The sequence below is a fragment of the Mytilus galloprovincialis genome, chromosome 7 (assembly GCF_965363235.1).
Source record: "Mytilus galloprovincialis chromosome 7, xbMytGall1.hap1.1, whole genome shotgun sequence".
Taxonomy (NCBI): Eukaryota; Metazoa; Mollusca; class Bivalvia; order Mytilida; family Mytilidae; genus Mytilus; species Mytilus galloprovincialis.
The window spans coordinates 78,981,722-79,004,527 of NC_134844.1; the positions used below are offsets into that span (position 1 = coordinate 78,981,722).

The 22,806-nt window shown below is 32.9% G+C and overlaps 1 protein-coding gene and 1 pseudogene across 1 annotated transcript in view; both read left to right on the plus strand.

Moving 5' to 3' along the window:
* The window catches only part of LOC143083741 (uncharacterized), a 43,872-nt gene that overhangs the window by 17,653 nt on the left and 3,413 nt on the right, over nucleotides 1–22,806 (plus strand). Inside the window, exons 9-18 of the mRNA XM_076260033.1 lie at nucleotides 72–386; nucleotides 805–987; nucleotides 1,475–1,519; nucleotides 2,359–2,415; nucleotides 3,929–3,982; nucleotides 4,966–5,022; nucleotides 5,379–5,518; nucleotides 7,065–7,208; nucleotides 21,626–21,668; nucleotides 22,055–22,085. Of these exons, the coding sequence (XP_076116148.1) occupies nucleotides 72–386; nucleotides 805–987; nucleotides 1,475–1,519; nucleotides 2,359–2,415; nucleotides 3,929–3,982; nucleotides 4,966–5,022; nucleotides 5,379–5,518; nucleotides 7,065–7,208; nucleotides 21,626–21,668; nucleotides 22,055–22,085 (1,069 nt within the window). The remainder of the gene's footprint in view (nucleotides 1–71; nucleotides 387–804; nucleotides 988–1,474; nucleotides 1,520–2,358; nucleotides 2,416–3,928; nucleotides 3,983–4,965; nucleotides 5,023–5,378; nucleotides 5,519–7,064; nucleotides 7,209–21,625; nucleotides 21,669–22,054; nucleotides 22,086–22,806) is intronic.
* Nucleotides 17,036–18,387, plus strand: LOC143084084 (uncharacterized; annotated as a pseudogene).

Consider the following 22,806-nt stretch of genomic DNA (forward strand, 5'->3'; position numbering starts at 1 on the left):
TATTTGTCTTTTTTATTCTTTAAAACGGTTTAAGTGCAACTGACATTTCTAATTCAAGATTTATCTTTCAGGGAACCAATTACTTTACGTCGAATGGAAAATGGAATGTCCATTGAAATGGAATGTGGCATTGATTTCCTCAAGTATCAATGGCAACTTGTCTTCTTTTCATGACGAATTCTCCGTTGACTACGTGTATTCTGAGATCAGCAGTAAATTGATAATGCATACAACAGTTCAAAGATGTATTTTTAGATCCTACTCAACACTGGAAGTGGCTGTGAAAAATTTCATTGGCAAAATTATAAATGTATCCAGCATCAAATCTACTGAGCCAGAGGAATTGTCTGTTTCGGTTGTAATAATGCCCAAACCAGAAGATGAAGGTAAACACTACCAATAGGTTAGTCTTGGGGAGAGAAGCATCAGTTAAACAAGTCAAATTCAGAATTATTTATACGAGTCATGTTTGAGAATGCTGGAAGTCTTAGCACCGCAAAAACAGCAATTCTCCCGAAACACAAATTACCATCCTGCTTTATTTGCATTTGATGATTACTCTTGCAGGTCGAAAATGGTTTGATGATACTTTACTGCAAAAAAGAGATAGACTATACTTTTCATAACGGGACAATCATATTTCATAATCAAAATAAAGAGTAACAATACTATGGACAAAAATGATTAAGGATGACAAAACAAACAATGGTTACAAAACATCACAAAGAAAACTAAATTATAAGTTAGATAACCCCTTTTGACATCTTTCGACTCTTTTTATTGGATTTTCCTCATATTTAACAGAGTTCCCAGAAGACGAATTCAACACAGAGGTGAAGACAGACCAATCGATATTCGGATTAAAAGACGAAATTGTGACATGTGATTATTGCACGAAGGATTTTAGCTGCAAAAAATGCATGTCAAAGATAAACCACATTAGGAGACTCAATCAAGCTCTTAAAATGAAGGATCAAACAATACAGAGTGAGTATGTGTATGTTATCGTCACATCAGTCATTTCAGAACATAATTCCAGAAAGGAGGTGAAAGATGTCATGAAACATAAAAAAAAATCAGTAGACAATGACAAAAAATATACCACACCGTTGAAATTAAACAAAAAGACACAATTAAAAAAACCCATGTAAACTAAAAGCTGAGCAACATTTACCCAACCGTTAACTGGGAAGGATCTGTCATCAGTCCCTTAAGGTAAGTAGATTCTATCCCAGAATACACAATCAGAAAATCTCGATCGATGATTTTACTTTCGATGAACACAGGACCCAATAAGACATACATGTCATATTTTATAACGATCGACCACTTCATCATTTATTGTTCAGTCCGATATTAGTATCCGTTGCAATGATATGCTTTAAATGATTGGTCAGATAGTTCGTAGTTTTAATCATATTGATAGTTAAACAATGCATTAGTAAACAACTTGGCTTTTTGTCTCTTTTCCAAGGATTAGAGAGGGCATTAACTAAAAGAGAGGAAGACATGATTGAAGGTAAAATTCATTTACTTATTTATTAAAAAATAACATGTGGTATGATTGCCAATGAGATAACTCTCAACAAAAGACAAAATGTCACAGAACGACAATAACAATCAAAAACAAGGATTAAACAAAGACTGACAAATCCAAAAGACATTTACATCAATAGTTATAAAAAATAAATAAGAAACAACACGAATTCCAATAAAAACCGGGAGTGAAATCAGGTGCTCCGGAAGGGTAAGCATTTCCTGCACCGTATACGGCACCCGTCGTGTTATTTCTTTGTTCAGTTCGGTAATGCTGTAAGGGTATTATGACTGAGGAAGAATATAAGATATGATTTCTGACACACGTTTGTCATAATGGCCAGTCAACTCATGATGGCGGCCGTAAAATTTCTTGAGTGATGTCCTTAATTTGATTGATTCATAGCCCTGTCTTAGCAACTTTTAGAAAGCAATATTCCTCGTTCAACAAAATCATCGTACTTTGAGCTAGGTCTAGAGCAACGTATCAATTGAGACACATATAGTCCATATGCTAGTGCCGTTGGGATGTTGCTACACAGAAATGAAAAGTTGACTATAGGTTATTGAAATCATCGCGTTTGTCATAAGTTTTGGTATTTAACCTACCATCAGTAGTCATTTCGAGAAAAAGGTCTAAATATGAAGCAGATTTATCTGTGTCGGTAGTATCTTTAATTTCAAGTTCACTTGAATATATCAAATGTAAGTGATCACTGAATCTATTATTATTACACAAAGACAGTACATCATCAATATACCGAAAGTTGAAATTAAAAGAGTGGGCTAATTTAATAAATGTTAACGGATTTGTACTTGTAGAGGACAAATCTGACAACGAATCGGACTATTCTGTTGAAAAGATTACACTCCACGAAGGTATGTACATTTATCACATATATAATATTATCTAAGTGATTATTTGGGAGGGGGCGTAAGGGAGGATGCATTAAACCCGTATTGATATCATATTAGTTTTAATTTTTGAAGTGCTGCATAAAAAGTTGTTTAAATGGACACCTGTTCAGGTTTTGGACGCATTATTGTGTTGGCCGTTTAGAAAATGTTCGAATATTTATTGTGATGTTGAGGAAATATTCATTATGATAACATCTAGTCTGAAACATTAGAATTAAAAGATATACATATATGGAGACAAACTCAAAGATTTCTTAAAACTGCTTATACATGTGAAAAATCTTTTCACAGGTTAATTATTTGTCGCATGCTTTTTTTTTTTTCTTCTTTTTTTTTTTTATCAAAAATCAGTGATTTAAACAAAAAAAGACATTAACAAGAAAGTTAGCTGTCGAAGGATTTGCAATATTGTGTAAAGAAAACAATATAGAAATATGTACAATATAGAATCCAATAAATCGTACAAACTAATCAATGTCATGCATAGTCATAATTTCCAAAACAGTTGACAATTAATTCAAACGTTACGAGTTTCACAAACAATGCTACATTTGAAGCTATGCATTTAAAAAATCACTGTCAGTATGATAACTGAATAACAGCATTTATCAAGAACATAGAACATAATTGAGAGACACCAAAGCTAGAAAATACGAAAACTCATTTAATTCATAAATGTTTCATCATGGAGTAAATATTCATTTAAGGTGGTACCTAACACTACAGGGAGTAACTCTTAAAATCAGCAGAACGTTGTGTTGTTAAGGAAATATCACGCTTCTCAATGATAAAAATAGGTGTTTGTCAAACTGCTATATAACCAGTGTAATTTTTCTGATTAAACGGTTGGTTCATTTTTTTATTTTTTTTTTATAATTTTGTCAAAGGGTCAAAGTTTATACTTTGTCAAAAAGTTTTGAAAATTAAACGAGCCAAATTTATTTTAGTTAAGGTGTTGGGTACCACCTTAAGGAATGACTGTAATATTTTTTCTGTCTATGAAGAAATAACATAAAAATTATGGTGCACACCGAATAACGCGTGTAACGGGTTATTTAACAGTGTGCAGCACATTTTTTTTAATGTTATTTCGAATGGACTGACAAAATATTACAGTTATTTCTTATAATTTAAATTCTTAATTCCAATTTAAACCGGCGGAAATCATGAAAAAAACGTTGATGACGGCATGGTCACGTGACAAAATTGTGTCTATAATATGATCAACAAAACGACGTCAGCCAATCAGCAGACGCGTTACATCCCAAACTAAATTATAATAAGATAAAACAAACACCTGGTGATAAAAGAAGGCTGTAAACATAATAACTATCAATATATTGTGATGGGTCAGCTTCTCTTTAAGGTCAATCAATTCACGGAATTATCTGTTCGAAGTGAGTAAGTTAAATTAGTAAGTTCCATTCGTTGCTTTGCTTTTATCCACTTCGTCAATATCAGTTTTTTCAATTAGATCCCGAGGAGAATATATATCCACCAAAAAATGCGGAAATAGCAATGTTAGAAGGTAAGAAACTATTGTTCAGCAGATTCAACATTTTAGTTTTAAAGTGTTTTCGGGCGAATACCTATTATGTACCCGCACGAAGTTATTTGTCTTCAGGGTAAACGGTCTTTCAAAAGAGGAATCATTCCGGAGGATCCTAGATTTCAAGGAAATGTGCGACAAAGCATGATATAACATTATATTTGTTTTACTTGTAAGCGAAATTAAGGTATTTCTATCTGGCGGCGGCGGCCAAAAAACTTGCAAAACAAGTCTAGTAACATATTCAATTTGAACATAATTTGCTACAGTATGGTATACATGTATTAATGGTTTGTTTGTATCTGTTTTCCTGTGTGGTTTATGAAGCCATAAATATATATCATGTATATAGAGTATATATCTGCAAGTTGTTACGATATTTTAGGGCTTGCATTTCATATCATGATTCATATCCGGTATACAGGAATGTTGCTATTCACATAGATGTTACTAAACCAAGAGTTCCAAGTGGTTAAGTTGAATCATTCATAACTTTTTTTACAGACGCAATTACGAGTTGACTGTCCTTTGTAAATATCTGTTTCAAAGTGGACGACTGATATTTTGCAATTTTTTTAAACACATACCTAGACCCTTTTCCCCGAATGTGGCCTACTAAATTAAGCTTATTGCCGGATTTGTACTTACATAAGCAACTCGACTGGTGCCACTGTCATGCATTACCCTTTCATAGCACATGAGATCACTCCTGGGGCTTTGGTAGGATTTGTTTTTTATGGTCTTACTTTTTGCTATGGAACTTTGAATTTTTTATTTGAATATCCTTGTGGTATCTTTCGCCTCTATATTTAGCAGTTCTTCTATGGGCCAACAAAGATAATAAATTTTTAAAGATATGCATGTTTTAAATTTATTTAACGAGTTTATTAGCTCAGTTTTGTTTTGTTTTTACAATGTATTTTGTTTTTCCAATTCACTAATTGTAACATATTTTGTATCAGAACCAGAACCAAAGAAAAGAAAAACTACAATGACTTTAGATAAAGCAAAGTCAAAGGGTAAGGTTACTCTACCTTCAATATTAAAGGTGTTAAACCAACATTGTTATGCCATGGACCAACTAAGTTATTAACAGAACATGCAAAACAGCTTTGCTGAAAATAATTCAAACAAATATAATTAGCATAAAAGTTCTGATATCTTACGGACAAGATGAATAGTAAAAAACCCAGCTAAATCGGACAAAAATGTTCAAAGTAAGATTTGATAACTATCGATTATTGTGTAACTACATGTTAAAAATGCTTAAACTGAACATGTAAAATATTTTCACCATTAAACTAAAACTAGTCTTAGTTTGGACTGCTAGATTTTCATTTATTGCAATATACTGTCTTGATTAATTATATTACAGATGCAAGTAAATCAATTACGAAAAACGAAAGTAATATACTGGTTGACGTGAAGCAAGCTTTACAGAAACTTGCCGAAATTCCGTTGCTTGACTATTACTTAGAGATGTATAGAACATATCTAAATGATTTCAAGCATAAGGTAATCTAGTTTTGAACAATCTCTCACAGGCTAACAGATGTACACCTTTCTTTCTAAAAAAAACATGCTTAAGATACAAAATAACAATAGATGTCAGAAATTATAATGAATAGTGATGATATAAAAATAGCATATTGAATTAAGAAATGCGATGTATTTTTTATCATGTCGTTTAAACTTATTTTTTCTTTTAATTTCTCTTTTGTTATTTTTATATTTTCATATAATATTATTAAACGTAGACATATGATAAACATGATTCAGATCTGAGCAGTGTTTTATTGTCTTATTATGCTCTTGGCTTCAACAGGAAATACTCAAGGAGACTTTTTATATTTGAAAAAAAACCCAGTTAACAAGTGTTGCCCTATGCCGAACATGTGTTTCTAGATGATCATTATTTATCGCTATTTTGTGCATTTTTCCTTTGATGTTTTTTTGTTTTTGTGATAATTTTTCATATCATGCTACTCGTTTGAGATGGAAAATTATCGCTATAAACTAAGCAGGCACGTGGCGTTGCTAACGAAATTGACATGAAATTGACAACGTCGTCAAAGGTAAAATAGCGATGAACAGATTATCATTGGTCATCTCAACTCGATTGCCTTCCTCGCTTTCGCCGTCCAGGCTCAAGCGAGAAAATCAATCTCGTTGAGATGATAAACGATAATCTATAAGTATTACGATAGTGTCTAAAATCCTGAATGCTATAATACAAATGATGATTGGCAGTTAAAACCTAAACCATTAGTACATTGAAAAGTTATACTAGTAATTGATATCATTTGAGGCAACAGTAGTTTACCGATACTAAAGTTTAATCAACAACAAATATGGAAATTGCTTGAACTCGAAATGGAGCAAGACTGGGGGCGCAGACATATTAAGTAGAAATATCACTATCGGGAAAAGATTATAATTTGTTAAATAACATATCTGTTTTTACTGGATTCAAATGATGTAAAACCAAGAAAATATTTGTTATGGTGCGACACAACATATCGTATCGGTCAACACGTTATTGATGATGACTGTTAAACTAATACTGTCGAATTCATTCGTTGTTTCACATTTGTCTATTGGGGCAGCACACACCTGTTAACAAAAAACACGAACGACGAACGTAACTCATTGGCTGAGATATTTTATTGACATACGATTGCACAGAGAGTAATCGTCAATCGGTATCGATATGAGTAACAAAACATCATCAATTTATCGGAAAGTTAAATTTAAAGAAAATTCAAAGATAAATTTTATTTTGTCCACGAACAAGATTTTATATGAATGTTGCGTATTATTACATATAAGTACATACACAATTACGATGAATTAGTTCCTTTTTAATTACTGAATAATTTAGATGTATGTGGTGCAGGGTATTAGCACAAGGTTAATCATTTAAATGACCATCATAAAGAATTTAACAGCTGCAGTTTGAATGCGAGATATTTCAAGACAATTCAGTTTTGCCGATAAGCAATTAATCTAACAAAGGAGAACAAGTTAACGCTGTTTTTATAATATTTTTTATGTCATTTAGTGGATAGATCCTGATAATTTAAGCTTCCAAACACCTATTGGAATTGAGGACACATATACAAAAGAAATACTGACCAACCTTTTAAAGGAGAAAAAGAAAAGAACTAAGTTGATTTCGAAGTTGGTGGATGTAATACAAAATCAGGTAATTTAACCAAAGTATATGCTAGTACATGTGAAGCAGTTTACTTTCAAACTCATTTGATGAGGCTTACACTAGGTACTTCATGATGAACATATTTTGTTCAATTTTCTATTGTGATAAAGGAAGTACTAACCAGTTGAAGTGTAAAGTATTAATACGATCACGGCCTTTGTGTGGTCATATAATGGTATGTTGATATCGTCGTCAAAACACATTTGATGACAAGAAAATAACTTGATTAATAGCACATGGATCTCTATGTTATTGTTACACAAGTATCCATACGACAAAATGGAGTGTATATTGGTATAACGGGTATGAATGAACCGTTCACAAATTAAAGGCCAATAAGTTGGAAATACACAATGCTAGGAAGGTTTTGTTAATATAGGGTGTAATGGCCCATACGGATTAGGAGCAAGGACCCAAAAAAGGACTAGAAACTTTACTTTTATAAATTTCATACAATTTACGAATTTGTGGACGATTTTGATATGGTTTAATTCAAAGTCCTCGGGTTTTTCAATATTCTGCAACTGATTTTTATCAAAAGGTGAATCTTGCGGTTCTATGATATGCTGAACCTAAAAAGTAAAATCACAAAAATACTGAACTCCGAGGAAACAATTCAAATCTTTGAATCCCTATTCGAATGACAAAATTAAAAGCTCAAACACATTAAACGAATGGATAACAACTGAAATATTCCTGACTTGGTACAGGTATTTTCGTATGTAGAAAATCTATCAGTGTTTTAAGATTTTTTACTAATAAATCCTCACAATTATTTTGTGAATCTAACTGTGCCAAATCTAAGCGTGTTTTTAGATTTTTGAATTGATCTAAAAAAGAAATGATTTTTCTTTTGTTCTTTGATATTCTGAAAATAACCGTGTTTTAATATTTTTATACGACCGCAAAATTTGAAATTTTTCGTCGTATATTGCTATCACGTTGGCGTCGTCGTCGTCTGCGTCGTCGTCGTCGTCGTCGTCGTCGTCGTCGTCTGCGTCGTCGTCGTCGTCGTCTGCGTCGTCGTCGTCGTCGTCCGAATACTTTTAATTTTCGCACTCTAACTTTAGAAAAAGTGAATAGAAATCTATGAAATTTTAACACAAGGTTTATGACAAAAGGAAGGTTGGGATTGATTTTGGGAGTTTAGGTCCCAACAGTTTAGGAATTAGGGGCCAAAAAAGGCCCAAATAAGGATTTTTCTTGGTTTTCGCACCATAACTTTAGTATTGGTAAATAGAAATCAATGAAATTTGAACACAAGGTTTATGACCACAAAAGGAATTTTGGTATTGATTTTGGGAGTTTAGGTCCCAACAGTTTAGGAATTAGGGGCCAAAAAGGGACTCAAATAAGCATTTTTCTTGGTTTTCGCATTAAAACTTTAGTATAAGTAAATAGAAATCTATAAAATTTAAACACAAGGTTTATGACCATTAAAGGAAGGTTGGTATTGATTTTGGGAGTTTTGGTCCAAACAGTTTAGGAATAAAGGGCTTAAAGGGTCCAAAATTAAACTTTGTTTGATTTCATCAAAAATTGAATAATTGGGGTTATTTGATATGCCGAATCTAACTGTGTATGTAGATTCTTAATTTTTGGTCCCGTTTTAAAATTGGTCTACATTATAGTCCAAAGGGTCTTAAATTAAACTAAGATTGATTTTAACAAAAATTGAATTCTTGGGCCTCTTTGATATGCTGAATCTAAACATGTACTTAGATTTTTGATTATGGGCCCAGTTTTCAAGTCGGTCCAAATCAGGATCCAAACTTATTATATTAAGTATTGTGCTATAGCAAGACATTTTCAATTGCACAGTATTCAGCAATAGCAAGAAATCTTCAATTGCACAGTATTGTGCAATAGCAAGAAATCTTCAATTGCTAAGTATTGTGCAATAGCAAATATTTTCAATTGCACAGTATTGCACAATAGCACGAAATATATTGCACAATAGCACGAAATATCTAATTGCACAATATTGTGCAATAGCAAGAAATTCCAATTGGATTTCAATTGGAGTTATCTTTCTTTGTCCAGAATAGTAGTTGTTTTATACAATATACAATGTATATTCACTTTTACTACCAACTGATAGATTAAAACAATCTTTACCATTCAGTGATAACAAGCACTTTTTTACATTTTAATATTTTATGATGTATTTAAATGAGTAGTTATTGTTGCAAACTTCATTTGAAATTTGAATTGAGATTAGTTTTGAAATAAGGGAAAGGGGGATGTGAAAAAAAAAATTGGGGGGTCATTTTTTTTCATTTCAGGTTTCATAGATCAGTTTTGAAATAAGGGAAAGGGGGATGTGAAAAAAAATTGGGGGTCAATTTTTTTTCATTTCAGATTTCATAAATAAAAAGAAAATGTCTTCAAACATTTTTTTGAGAGGATAAATATTCAACAGCATAGTGAATTGCTCAAAGGCAAATTTTTTTAAAAAGTTTATTAGACTACATTCATTCTGTGTCAGAAACTTATGCTGTGTCAAGTATTTAGTCACAATCCAAATTAAGAGCTGAATCCAACTTGAATGCTGTGTCCATACTTGCCCCAACCGTTCAGGGTTCAACCTCTGTGGTCGTATAAAGCTGCGCCCTGCGGAGCATCTGGTTGGATTTGTGGCCGATTTTTCAAAAATGTCCATTTTGGGGTAAACATTATCTTCATTATCTTACCCTGATTTTACTGAAATTAATTATCTGTGATCTTAGCGTTGATTTTGATTAAAGGGCCCAGTTATGTCCAAATCAAAGTTTGAATCTAAGCATGTATTATATTTGATATATTGGAATATGCTGGGTAAATGTGCAATTTCTAAAGTTTGAGTTCTTGGACCAAATTTAATTCGTGTACGATAGTTATCAGAGGTACCAGGATTATAATATAGTACGCCAGACGCGCGTTTCGTCTACAAAGGACTCATCACTGACGCTCATATCAAAATATTTATCAAGCCGAAAAGTACAAAGTTGAAGAGCATTGATGAGGATTCAAAATTCCAAAAAGTTATGCTAAATACGGCTAAGGTAATCTATGCGTGGTATAAGAAAATCCTTAGTTTTTTGAAAAATTCAAAATTTTGTAAACAGGAAATTGATAAAAATGACCACATTATTGATGTTCATGTCAATACCGAAGTGTTGACTACTGGGATGGTGATACCCTCGGGGACGAAACGTCCAACAGCAGTGGCATCGACCCAGTGGTATAAATAGTTATCAAAGGTATCAGGATTATAATTTAGTACGCCAGACGCGCGTTTCGTCTACATAAGACTCATCAGTGACGCTCATATCAAAATATTTATAAAGCCAAACAAGTACAAAGTTGAAGAGCATTGAGGATTCAAAATTCCAAAAAGTTATGCCAAATACGGCTAAGGTAATCTATGCGTGGGATAAGAAAATTCTTAGTTTTTTGAAAAATTTAAAATTTTGTTAACAGGAAATTTATAAAAATGACCACATTATTGATATTCAGGTCAACACCGAATTGTTGACTACTGGGCTGGTGATACCCTCGGGGACTAAACGTCCACCAGCAGTGGCATCGACCCAGTGGTGTAAATAGTTATCAAGGTACCAGGATTATAATTTAGTACGCCAGACGCGCGTTTCGTCTACATAAGACTCATCAGTGACGCTCATATCAAAATATTTATAAAGCCAAACAAGTACAAAGTTGAAGAGCATTGAGGATACAAAATTCCAAAAAGTTATGCCAAATACGGCTAATGTAATCTATGCCTGGGATAAGAAAATCCTTAGTTTTTGAAAAATTCAAAATTTTGTAAACAGGAAATTTGTAAAATGGTACCAAGATTATAATTTAGTACGCCAGACGCGCGTTTCGTCTACATAAGACTCATCAGTGACGCTCGTATCAAAATATTTATAAAGCCAAACAAGTACAAAGTTGAAGAGCATTGAGGATACAAAATTCCAAAAGGTTATGCCAAATACGGCTAAGGTAATCTATGCCTGGGATAAGAAAATACATAGTTTTTGAAAAATTCAAAATTTTGCAAACAGGAAATTTATAAAAATGACCACATTATTGATAGTCATGTCAACACCGAAGTGTTGACTACTGGGCTGGTGATACTCTCGGGGACGAAACGTTCACCAGCAGTGGCATCGACCCAGTGATGTAAATAGTTATCAAAGGTACCAGGATTATAATTTAGTACGCCAGACGCGCGTTTCGTCTACATAAGACTCATCAGTGACGCTCATATCAAAATATTTATATAGCCAAACAAGTACAAAGTTGAAGAGCATGAACCTAAGTTTGTAAGCTCCCTGTGCTTTTTCGTAATCGACTGTTAATGGTTTGACCTCTTTGTTCGTATCTCTCTGCGCCATGTGGGGCATCTTATTTTTAGCAGGATCTAGTTTTTAATTAACATTAGAATATAACAAAATAGGAAACAACTGCGCTTAAATATATCTATTATAATCATAATTTAGCATACGAAAATAAAATTAAAAAATAAGTAAGCAATAAATGTGATTGTCATATTTGCCAATTGCTTTTTGTGCTTCTTTGTTAATTTTTGTTTTGTTTTTGTTCTGAGAAAGATTGCGACACCATGATGACTGCTGTAACTCTTTTTTTTGACATTTTTACCTATTATACTCCTTTGTTCATGCATCGTTGTCAATGTACTTGAATTTATTGCGACTGTCATAGCGCTAAGATTTTATCCACCATTTTCTACATAAAAAAATGCATGTACAAAGTCAGGAATAATACAGTTGTTATCCATTCGTTTGGTCCGTTATAGCTTTTGATTTGTCATTTGTTAACGGACTTCCATTGTGAATTTTCATCGGATTTAGTATTTTTGTGATGTCACTTTTTACTTCATATTTATTTTTAAATCATCTGGCCCAAAAGTGCCGAGTGATTTTTTCAACTCTTTGCGTTCGTCGTCCGTTAACTTTTAACTACTGCATGGGCCAAATAAAACATAACTTGGCCTAAATCATCTATAGCGTATCTAGTTTTAAAAATGTATCTGCTGATTCCGTCACACAACCAAAATGGCCGCCAAGGCTAAAAAACATAGGGGGTAAAATGCAAACATGTTCATCAAGTGAAAAACTACCTGCCATGAAATGTTTCAGACGCATCAGACAACCCGTTGTTTGGTTGCTGCTCCTGAATTGGTGCCTTTAAGGAAATCTTGCAGCTATTTGATATTATGTTAATTATCATAATAGGTAGAGATAAACTGTAAACAGCAATATTGTTCAGCAAAGTTTGATCTACAAACAAGTCAACATTATCGAAATTATGTCAACTTACACCATAATGAGTAATTAATTATGTCAACTTACACCATAAGGAGTTATTAATTATGTCAGCTTACACCATAAGGAGTTATTACCCTTTAATCATTGTTTTCACAATTTTTCGTAGATGTAGTAGTCTTGTACACAAATCTTCTCCACCATACAATTTACTGGAATACATAGAATTCAATTATCAACAATTTTTAATAGGGTGTCTAGATTGTAAAATGTATTTGACCTGATTGATTGGAAATAAACTGACAACGCCATGGCTAAAAATTTGAAAAAACAAACAGACAAATAGTAGTACAGAAGAAACAACATTGAAAACTCAAGACTAAGAGCAATTGTATAGCGGCACTACTAACACAAAGGTTCCTGGTTCGATTCCCGTTCCAGAATGAAAATTTCAGGGACTATATTTTCGGCTCTCCCTTGACATCATGTGCGAGGATGGTCTTGAGTGCTTCGGAAGGGCACGACAAATGGCTGATCCGTGTTAAGAGGGAGTCATATCTTTTGAACGTTAGTGACACCCTTGTAGACTTCGAAAAAAGAGCAGGCTAAAAGCACTACAAGGCAGCACTCGCACCCGCAAAGTGGAAAGGGATTAGTATAAGTTGCAAAACTTGTTTCCAATTTACTATAAATAAATATGTTTAAAGTAAAGTCTTAGCAACGCGAACCCCACCAAAAACTGGAGGTGATCTCAGGTGCTCCGGAAAAATAAGCAGATCCTGTTCAACACGCAGCACCCGTCGTCGTAGTTGTCAAATGGAATATTTCAAAAATAATTGTTATGGTCAAAACTTGAAAACTTATAAAGCTAATGATAAGGGTTCTTGAGTAACTATTGTTGGACTACAGTTGGGTGACCTGCTTTGAATTTAACTAATGGGCCGAATTAAACCAAATTTAGCCTCAATCATTATAAGGGTAACTACTACCTTTTTTAGCTTACCTAGCCCGAAGGGCCAAGTGAGCTTTTCTCATCACTTGGCGTCCGTCGTCCGTCGTCGTCGTCGTCGGCGTCCGTCGTCGTTAACTTTTACAAAAATCTTCTCCTCTGAAACTGCTGGGCCAATTTAAACCAAACTTGGCTACAATCATCATTGGGGTATCTAGTTTAAAAAATGTGTGGCGTGACCCGCCAAACCAACCAAAATGACCGCCATGGCTAAAAATAGAACATAGGGGTAAAATGCAGTTTTTGTCTTTATAACTCAAAAACCAAAGCATTTAGAGCAAATCTGACACGGGGTAAAATTGTTTATCAGGTCAAGATCTATCTGCCAGGTAATTTTCAGATGAATCGGACAACCCGTTGTTGGGTTGCTGCCCCTGAATTGGTAATTGTTGGGTATTTTGCTGTTTTTGGTTATTTTCTTGAATATTTTTATAGATAGAGATAAACTGTAAAGAGCTTTAATGTTCAACGAAGTAGGATTTACAAATAAGTCAACATGACCAAAATGATTAATTGACTCCTTTAGGAGTTATTGCCATTTCAAGTAAATTTTTAACCATTTAAAATGGCCCCAGATTTTCAAAAAAATTAAAAGTTATATTTTGCCGATTTTTTGCGATAATTTACTAGAACATGATTCATAGAGTTGAGAAGTGTTGTTGCATTAAAAAAAAAACATGTTGATGACGTCACAATGGTGGGTGTTAATGACGTCAAATTATAGAAATGTACAAAAAATAACAAAATTACTATATTCTTTCTCTATTTTGACCAACGCACCATGCTTGCACCAAAGAAAAAAATTAATATGTTGTTAAGCATGTACTTTTTAAACATCCCCTAAAAATTCTTTTTGGTGCAAGCTTGGTGCGATACTTTATTTTAACTTTTTCATTTTCAAGCAGTGCAATACTAGCCTAGGATAGTGGCTTTACAGTGAGATTTTTCTACCAAAACCCGATTTGTGCATTCCTATTTCGTGAATATTCTTAACTTTTAATGACCAAAAAATAAAAACATGTCTAGAAACATTAAGAATTTATTCAAATTATTTATTGAGACTTAGTACGTAAAAAAAATCTTACTGAAAAACAACGAATTTGTACGGTGACTTCTAGATAGTAGACTGCGATAACGGATAAGCCCGGATTAAAAAAAAAGCCAATTTTGCCAAAAATAACTTTGCTTATCTTATTGGGTTATAGTGCCGCAATCTTGATAATAATTTGTAGTAGATCGTTGTACTAAGATCTATAATGGTACAAAATACAGTCATTCAAGTCTAGAGGTTTCGGAACTCCGGTTTAAACTTTCCGCACTTGTGGTTCGATCATGATTATCATGATTATGCGGATCTGCAAAGTGGTGACATAAATACTGTAGCAACAAATCTGAAATATCGGTATGATTACGTTTATTGTAAGCAGAAAGATGAAGAATATGGTGCTGTTTGACTTAATTGGAGGTAAATATGAGAAATGTAAAAAAAAATGTAAGAAATAGTTAAAGAATTGAAGTTAGAATCGATCAATGAAGCGAACATGAATTTAAAACAAAATGAACACAACGCTATATTTCTTTTTACTTTCCAGTGAGAAACTTCATTCAAAAGTATTTATCTCGATCTTTACAAAATCAAAGCGAAAGAAACCGGCAAATAAAGTACTAAGAAAAACTGGGGAAAAAAAGAAAACTTGTCGGTCTCTGTGTGTTTGTAGTAACAGACCAAGGTTTTTGCAATAAATGTTAAATCATATAATTTTTGAGGAAATATAATTCTAAAGAAGTGTATAAAAGAAATCAGACATGTAGTGTACACAGTATTAATAAAAACAAGTTTACGCTTGCAGACGTCAAGCTTATAACGCGATAGATTTCCACCAGTTTTAAATAGTAATATTTACGGTAATACAGTGTGTCAGTTTTCATAGCTGCGATCGTTAGGTCGTGGCGTTTGAAGATTGCGTATCGAACCTCACACATACCGAAATTTTCTTTTTTGTTTTTTTTCTTTCAAAAGAAACGGAGTTGTATAATTTATGTTACACATGTACATGACAACATTAAATAATGTTTTTTAACGAACTCAATTATTTTCACTTTGTTGATTGAACTCTTTATAGACTATCTGTAATAAAATCCGATGAAGTCATACTCTGGTATCAGAGCGAAAATTAACAGCTCTTTAAATGAGATTGTTTTTATACTACAATAAAAAAAAACTATATTCTGTTTCAGACTCTTTTTTTAAGAAGAAGTTAGAAGAAACATATTAATCTACCAATATTTTAAAATAGACAAGGTATGTGTGATAATACGCCTATATCTAAAGTAATCATTATACTGCAATACGAAGATTCATTATACCACATCTATTCTTTGTGCATGCTTTAAACAGTGTACATCAGAGCATACTAGTTGCACATACAATGGTGCATCTCAAATCGCATTCTCTATTAAAATGAATATAACAGATTTGAGCTCTACGAGTAGTTGAAGCAGATAAATCACAGAATAAAATATAAAATAAAATAGAATAGATATGATTAAATACGAATACTAACATTCACGTTTTCTTTTATTATTCAAATGTAACAATTTGTAATTCATTGTCTCTTTTAGTTGTAGTGTGTTGTTAGTTTGCCGTCTACTCCATGCTTTCTTCATATTTGAACGGGTTTAATTTTAATCTGAATTTAAAACAGTACACGCACAGTTTCAAAATAGAAAAAAATATTAATGATTTACTTGTAATTGAAATTGAATTTCTTTGTTAATACCAATAATATTCTATTTCATCTTTCAGGATATGTCTAAAGTAGCACGATTTACGTGTGTTCTTTGTACTAAGAGGACAAAAAATCATGATAGACGGTTTCTTGGTGGAGAAAGTAATAAAGGACTACGCAAATACTTGTACAAATATTTTTTCCTTAATGTCGATAGTTGTGATGTTATATGTGGAGCATGTAGACGTAAATATTACAGACAATATGATGACAAGTCAATTACCAATGCTAAACCAGACAAACAGGTACTACCAGCAGCAAGCACATCACAACAGACACTTGTTTCGCCTAAAACTATAACGTTGTCGCTGTCTTCAATAGGTGGAAGCCACTCAACCTGCTTCGTTTGCAGGAAACGAGGTCCTAAACTAATTGTTGTTTCTTCCTCAACAAGGCTAACTACATTTGTACAAAATAATATTATAATAACTGCAGGAGCGAGATGTTGCCCTGGTCATATTTCTGATGAGAATTTCAGTGAACAAGCCATTGAATGTTTATCTGACTTAAGAAAAACAACAGATTTTAACCGAAGTGATATTTTGGACCTTCTTTAAAAAATAATAATGCTACTCCTAAAAAATGAAGACAAAAGATTGAATTTTGATAAAGACTCCACATTAAGTGATGCAGAGTATATCAGTTTAACAGGCATTGATAAAACATCATTCAGTGATTTAGCATCACATCTCATCTCAATTAGAGATACGAAGGTGCGTAGTTCAAGGACATGCTTAGGCATTTTTTTGACAAAAATGCGGTCAGGTATGTCCAACAAACTTATGGCAACTATTTTTAACGTAGGAAAAGATTCGATCCGCCGAGCAGTTACAACAGTCAGAAAAAATCTTATGCAGATATTCGTACCAAAGCACTTAGGATTCAACCATATTTCTAGAGAGAACTTAATTGAAAACCATACTAGACCTCTTGCCCAGACATTATTTGGCAATGAATTCAATCCTGCAATTATTGTAATTGACGGAACATACATATATTTCCAGAAAAGTGGTCAATTTCAGTTTCAACGCCGTACATTTAGCATGCATAAGCATCGGCCTCTTGTCAAACCAATGGTTTTCGTAACCACTACAGGTTATTTTGTCAGCGTTATGGGTCCATACCTGTCAGATAGTAAAAATAATGACGCCAATATACTTAAGCATATAATTGCCTCAGACAATGAGCAGATTAAAAGTTGGTTGCAGAAAGATGATGTTTTCATTGTTGACCGTGGATTTCGGGACTCAATTGATCTGCTTGAGGAATTAGGAATACAAACAGAAATGCCTTCGTTCTTAAAGAAAGGCCAGGCACAGTTTACCACAGAAGAAAGCAATACTTCAAGATTAATAACAAAGATTCGCTGGGTAGTTGAATCCGCAAATGGCAGAATTAAGACATGGGTGTTCTTCAACCATGTGATGCCTAACTCACAAATACCGTATATTGGAGATTACCTACACATTGTATGCTCAATATGCAACAAGTATTTCAAACCACTTAGTTCTGGTGATCCAGAGGAAGACCAACTACTTGGATGTAAAATGATTTATCTTTCTAAGCAAAATAATCTCCTTAAAGAAAAAATTGAGTCGGAAAATCTTGACCGCATTAGATCTAATTCTACTACTTGGTGTAAGATTGATGCTGCGTCTATTGAATTTCCTTCTATTACTGAAGAAGATCTCAGAAAACTTACCTTAGGCGTTTACCAGATAAAATTGGCTAAATCATACGTAGCTGAACATGTTACTGAAAACAGTGACTTTGAGGTACTAGTACATAAACAGGAAAACAATTTGATATGTGCAAAAATCCAAAGTAGACATGTTTCATCTAAAGCTCATTTGTTATGGATTCAATACGATGAAGTGACTGTTCTTGGCTAGTTCTGCAAATGTCGTGCTGGAGCAAGAGTAGTTGGTATGTGTGCACACGTTTCGGCAGTTATCTGGTATTTAGGGTATGCTCGCTGTTTGGACATACCCTATTGTTCTGGTGACGATTGGACAAAATATCTCATAGATGCACGTAATATGCCAGAACCCGAAATTATTGATGAAAGTGCTGAAAGTGACTGCATTGAAGAATGATTGTGAAGCTCATGTTAACTTTTATGTTATGTGCTAAAATATTTTTATATCATGATGTTAGCAATCTATCATATTAAATCTTTCTTTGTTGAGAGTCATGACAACAAAAAGGTTACACATGTTCAACCCCTTTCACGATTTCAAGAGTATGATATCTTACATAGAAGAAATCTTCGATAAATATGTTGAATTGGGCCTTATACTAGTGCATTTTATTCGTCTTTGAGTTTGACTGTTCATTTGGTATCTATTGTCCCGCTTTTTTTAACATCTTGATATTGTAATTTAAGTTTTTAATGTTATAGTCATATTTAAAATATTAATGTATATATATGTAGTATGTCTGTATTACTGAAAACCATTTGTTCATTTACATAACTTAGAATTTAATCACTTTTAAAGGGTTTCATTCCATAAAAAGTTCTATTGAATAAATAAATAGTACTTGTTAAATAGTGGTTTACACAGACGTTCTTTTCACCACAACAAACATAAGTTACAGCAGCCATCAGTAAGTGTGGTGGGCATTTGAGGCATTTTCGCTCCTTCAAATTACAATTTTAACATATTGATGTTGTTGATAGGTAGCGGTTACTGTGGAAATACAAAATGCTGTGTTTTAACTCTGTTGAACAGTTTCTAATTAAACTATTTGCAGTTGTTCTTGTTCAAAATGACATTTATACTGCAATCAGCTATTTTACTGTACAGATAAAGCTATACGTATAAACGTTAGCTTTATACGTCAATGACCCAAATTGACCTATAAGCCCCGCCTCCTTATTGTATTTCATCAACAACATCACGTCAAGACCATGACAACGTAAAGTAACAATGGTCAAACTTTTTTGAATTTAAACTTTTATGTCTTCAAATTGGTTATTTATATATCATGTTTATCAAATGCTATTAATTAAGTTCATTTTCCCTTTCTAATTCCTTAATACGCCAATGTCTTACCACCTGGACTACGCTCATAGGGAAATACCCCAAAATGGTACCCCAAGAGGGAAATTCCAAACACTTTTTTTAACAATTTTTGTTACATGTTTTTTTCATTTTTCATTTTTTTTTTTTCGATTTCAGTATAAAGACAATATACGTATAGTGTCTTGAAATATGAAATTTATTTGTATTCGGCACGAAACGGGAAAATGCTCGGTAGAACCTCGCATTTTCCCGTTTCTAAGCCTCATACAAATAAATTTCATATTTCAAGACACTATACGTATATTGTCTAAATGCATACACACAGCCGGACACACAGAAAAAATTACAGATATACTAGATGAAATAATATAAACATATTCTACAAATTCTTTACGTTTCAAGACTATTGGTTAATTTGTGGTTAAATATACATGAACTAATGTCATTTTCAAGAAGCATCGACCAAACGGTCTGCTATTTCAGAAACAACAAAAAAAAAGACTTTTGATTTTTTAAGATGAAACAAAATTTCCACACACGGTAAAAAAAGGGTAAGATTTTGTATCATCATATTTTTGAAACCATGGTAACATATGCTATGGTAAATACAAATAATCGAGACCACAAAAGAGAAAGTATCTAACTATTTATTCTTAAAACGTCTTTTTGTGTGTTTTGTATATAATAAGGTATCTTTGTTTTGAATTTTTAACTCAAATACGTGCAATAATAACAACACTAGTTTCAAAATTGATTAAAAAATCGTTTTTGGGATTAATAAAGGGGTTCACTTTGATGACGTCATACACAGTGATTTCAAGTAATATATACAAAATATATATATTTTTGGAAAGCAGACACCTATAGGATATTTTGAGAAAAAAATTGTCTACTTTTGAAGTGGGGCCGATTTTGACCCTTAAAGCCCCTACTCCTTTTATATATCTTTTACAAAAATCTTCTCCTCTGAAACTGCTGGGCCAAATTAATCCAAACTTGGCCACAATCATCTTTGGGGTATATAGTTCATAAAATGTGTGGCGTGACTTGCCAAACCAACCAAGATGGCCGCCATGGCTAAAAATAGAACAAAGGGATAAAACACAGTTTTTGGCTTATACCTGAAAAAACCAAAGCATTTAGAGCAAATCTGATAGAGGTTAAATTGTTTATCAGGTCAAGATCTATCTGGAAATTTTCAGATGAAACATGAACCCGTTGCTGGGTTGCTGCCCCTGAATTGGTAATTTTAAGGAAATTTTGCTGTTTTTGGTTATTATCTTGAATATTATTATAGATAGAGATAAACTGTAACCAGCAATAATGTTCAGCAAAGTAAGATTTACAAATAAGTCAACTTGACCAAGATGGTCAGTTGATCCCACTAGGAGTTATTGCCCTTTAAAGTCAATTTTTAACCATTTTTCGTAAATTTTATATATCTTTTTCCGAAAATCTTCTCCTCTGAAACAGCCTGGGCCAAATTAATCCAAACTTAGCCACAATAATATCTGAGGTATCTTATTTAAAAAAATGTGTGGCGTGACCCGCCAAACTAACCAAGATGGCCGCCATGGCTAAAAATAAAACATAGGGGTGAAATGCAGCTTTTGGCTTATACCCCAAAAACCAAAGCATTTAGAGCAAATCTGACAAGTAGTAAAATTGATAATCAGGTCAAAATCTATCTGCCCTGAAATTTTCAGATTAATCAGAGAACCTATTGCTGGGTTGCTGACCCTGAATTGGTAATTTTAAGGAATTTTTGCTGTTTTTGGTTATTATCTTGAATATTATTATAGATAGAGATAAACTGTAAACAACAATAATGTTCAGCAAAGTGAGATTTACAAATAAGTCAATATAACCAAAATGGTCAATTGACCCCCTAAGGAGTTATTGTCCTTTGTAGTAAATTTTTAACAATTTTCATAAAATTTGTAAATTTTTACTACCGGTAACATTTTCCACAGAAACTACTGGGCCAAGTTCATTAAAGATAGTGATAATTGTAAGCAGCAAGAATTTTCAGTAAAGTAAGATGTACAAACATATCACCATCACCAAAACACAATTTTGTCATGAATCCATCTGCTTCTTTTGTTTAATATTCACATAAACCAAGGTGAGCGATACAGGCTCTTTAGAGCCTCTAGTTTTTTTGTGTATGAAATTAGCCTTTTTTTTGCGTAATTTTAAAAAGCTAAATAAATACAGGTGAGCGACACAGGCTTTTTATGGTCTCTAGTTGATTTATCCAAAAGTTCGTTTGTCAAAAATGCCATAATTGTATTTTTTTTCTACGAAGGATGAGTTTACAACCAAGGATGGGGTTTATTATACTGACATACGTGAGTATAATTCAAATTATTTATGTTTTTTTTTCAATGGAATTTATTTCTGTTTTTGTTCATATTAAAACAACAATTGCAATACTTCTTCATGATCAGATACCAACACAAACCTTTTTTGTCATGTTTATTTGAAAATGCACGTTTCAACCTAATTCAAGAGATTTTCCATAAAAACAACCATGTAATTTAATTTAAAAGTTTTAATTGCTTTTTTTCGTAGTACTGTAATGGACTCTTCAAGCATTTGTTTTCAATTTCGTTTAACGTTGATGTTTTTGCGACAGCACCATATTTAACACTTAAAACAAAGTTGATCCATCTCCAAAATTTATACATATTTGTAACATATACATTAACGAAACAAGCCTTGCATTTTGTTGTAGGGTTTCTGAATGTTGGATATCCCACTACAAAGTAAGTTATTCTTGCATCAGTCAAGACAATTTTGCTACTACAAATGTACAATGTGCTTTCATTATTCTACTTTTTGTTTACTCGACCTGTGAGTTTTCTTAAAATTACAACTTCCATGGTTGAGAACTGTCTATATTTTTTTCCAGTACTATGTTACCCTGCTTCTCTATAATTGATCATAAGTATTCACTTACAAAATGTATCTACCCGGGTTCAAATAAAACAATGGTCGACAATAAAAGCAAAGCATGATATCATAGCACATCAGAAGGGAGAAGCAGCGATTGTTTTCAATTGTTATATTGTTACTTGTTATACTGCTGTATGTTTGCTTTAATGTTTAATTAAAGAATTAAGACAGTCTTCACTGTGTAATAGTATACCAGGTAATCCGGCTAATTTAACTACAGTGACCAATAGCCTATTGACTTTTTGTGTTGTGAGTAAGTACTTCTGTGCGTGATTAGAAGGTCGATCGTAATTAACAAAGATTGACTGTTTTATAGTATTTTGTCAAAATCGGTATCTTCAACTTAAAAATCAGCTCTTCGATACTGGTATTGCTTATAACATTATTCGTTCTTTAACAAAGAAATTATCAAGCCTACAGCCCTCAGTCAAAATTAGCGTTCCTATAACCTAAATACGGAGGACCTTCAGTTTTCTTCGATTTTTTTTTATGAAAATTTCTAATTCTTAACTACCTTTAAGTTATTATATA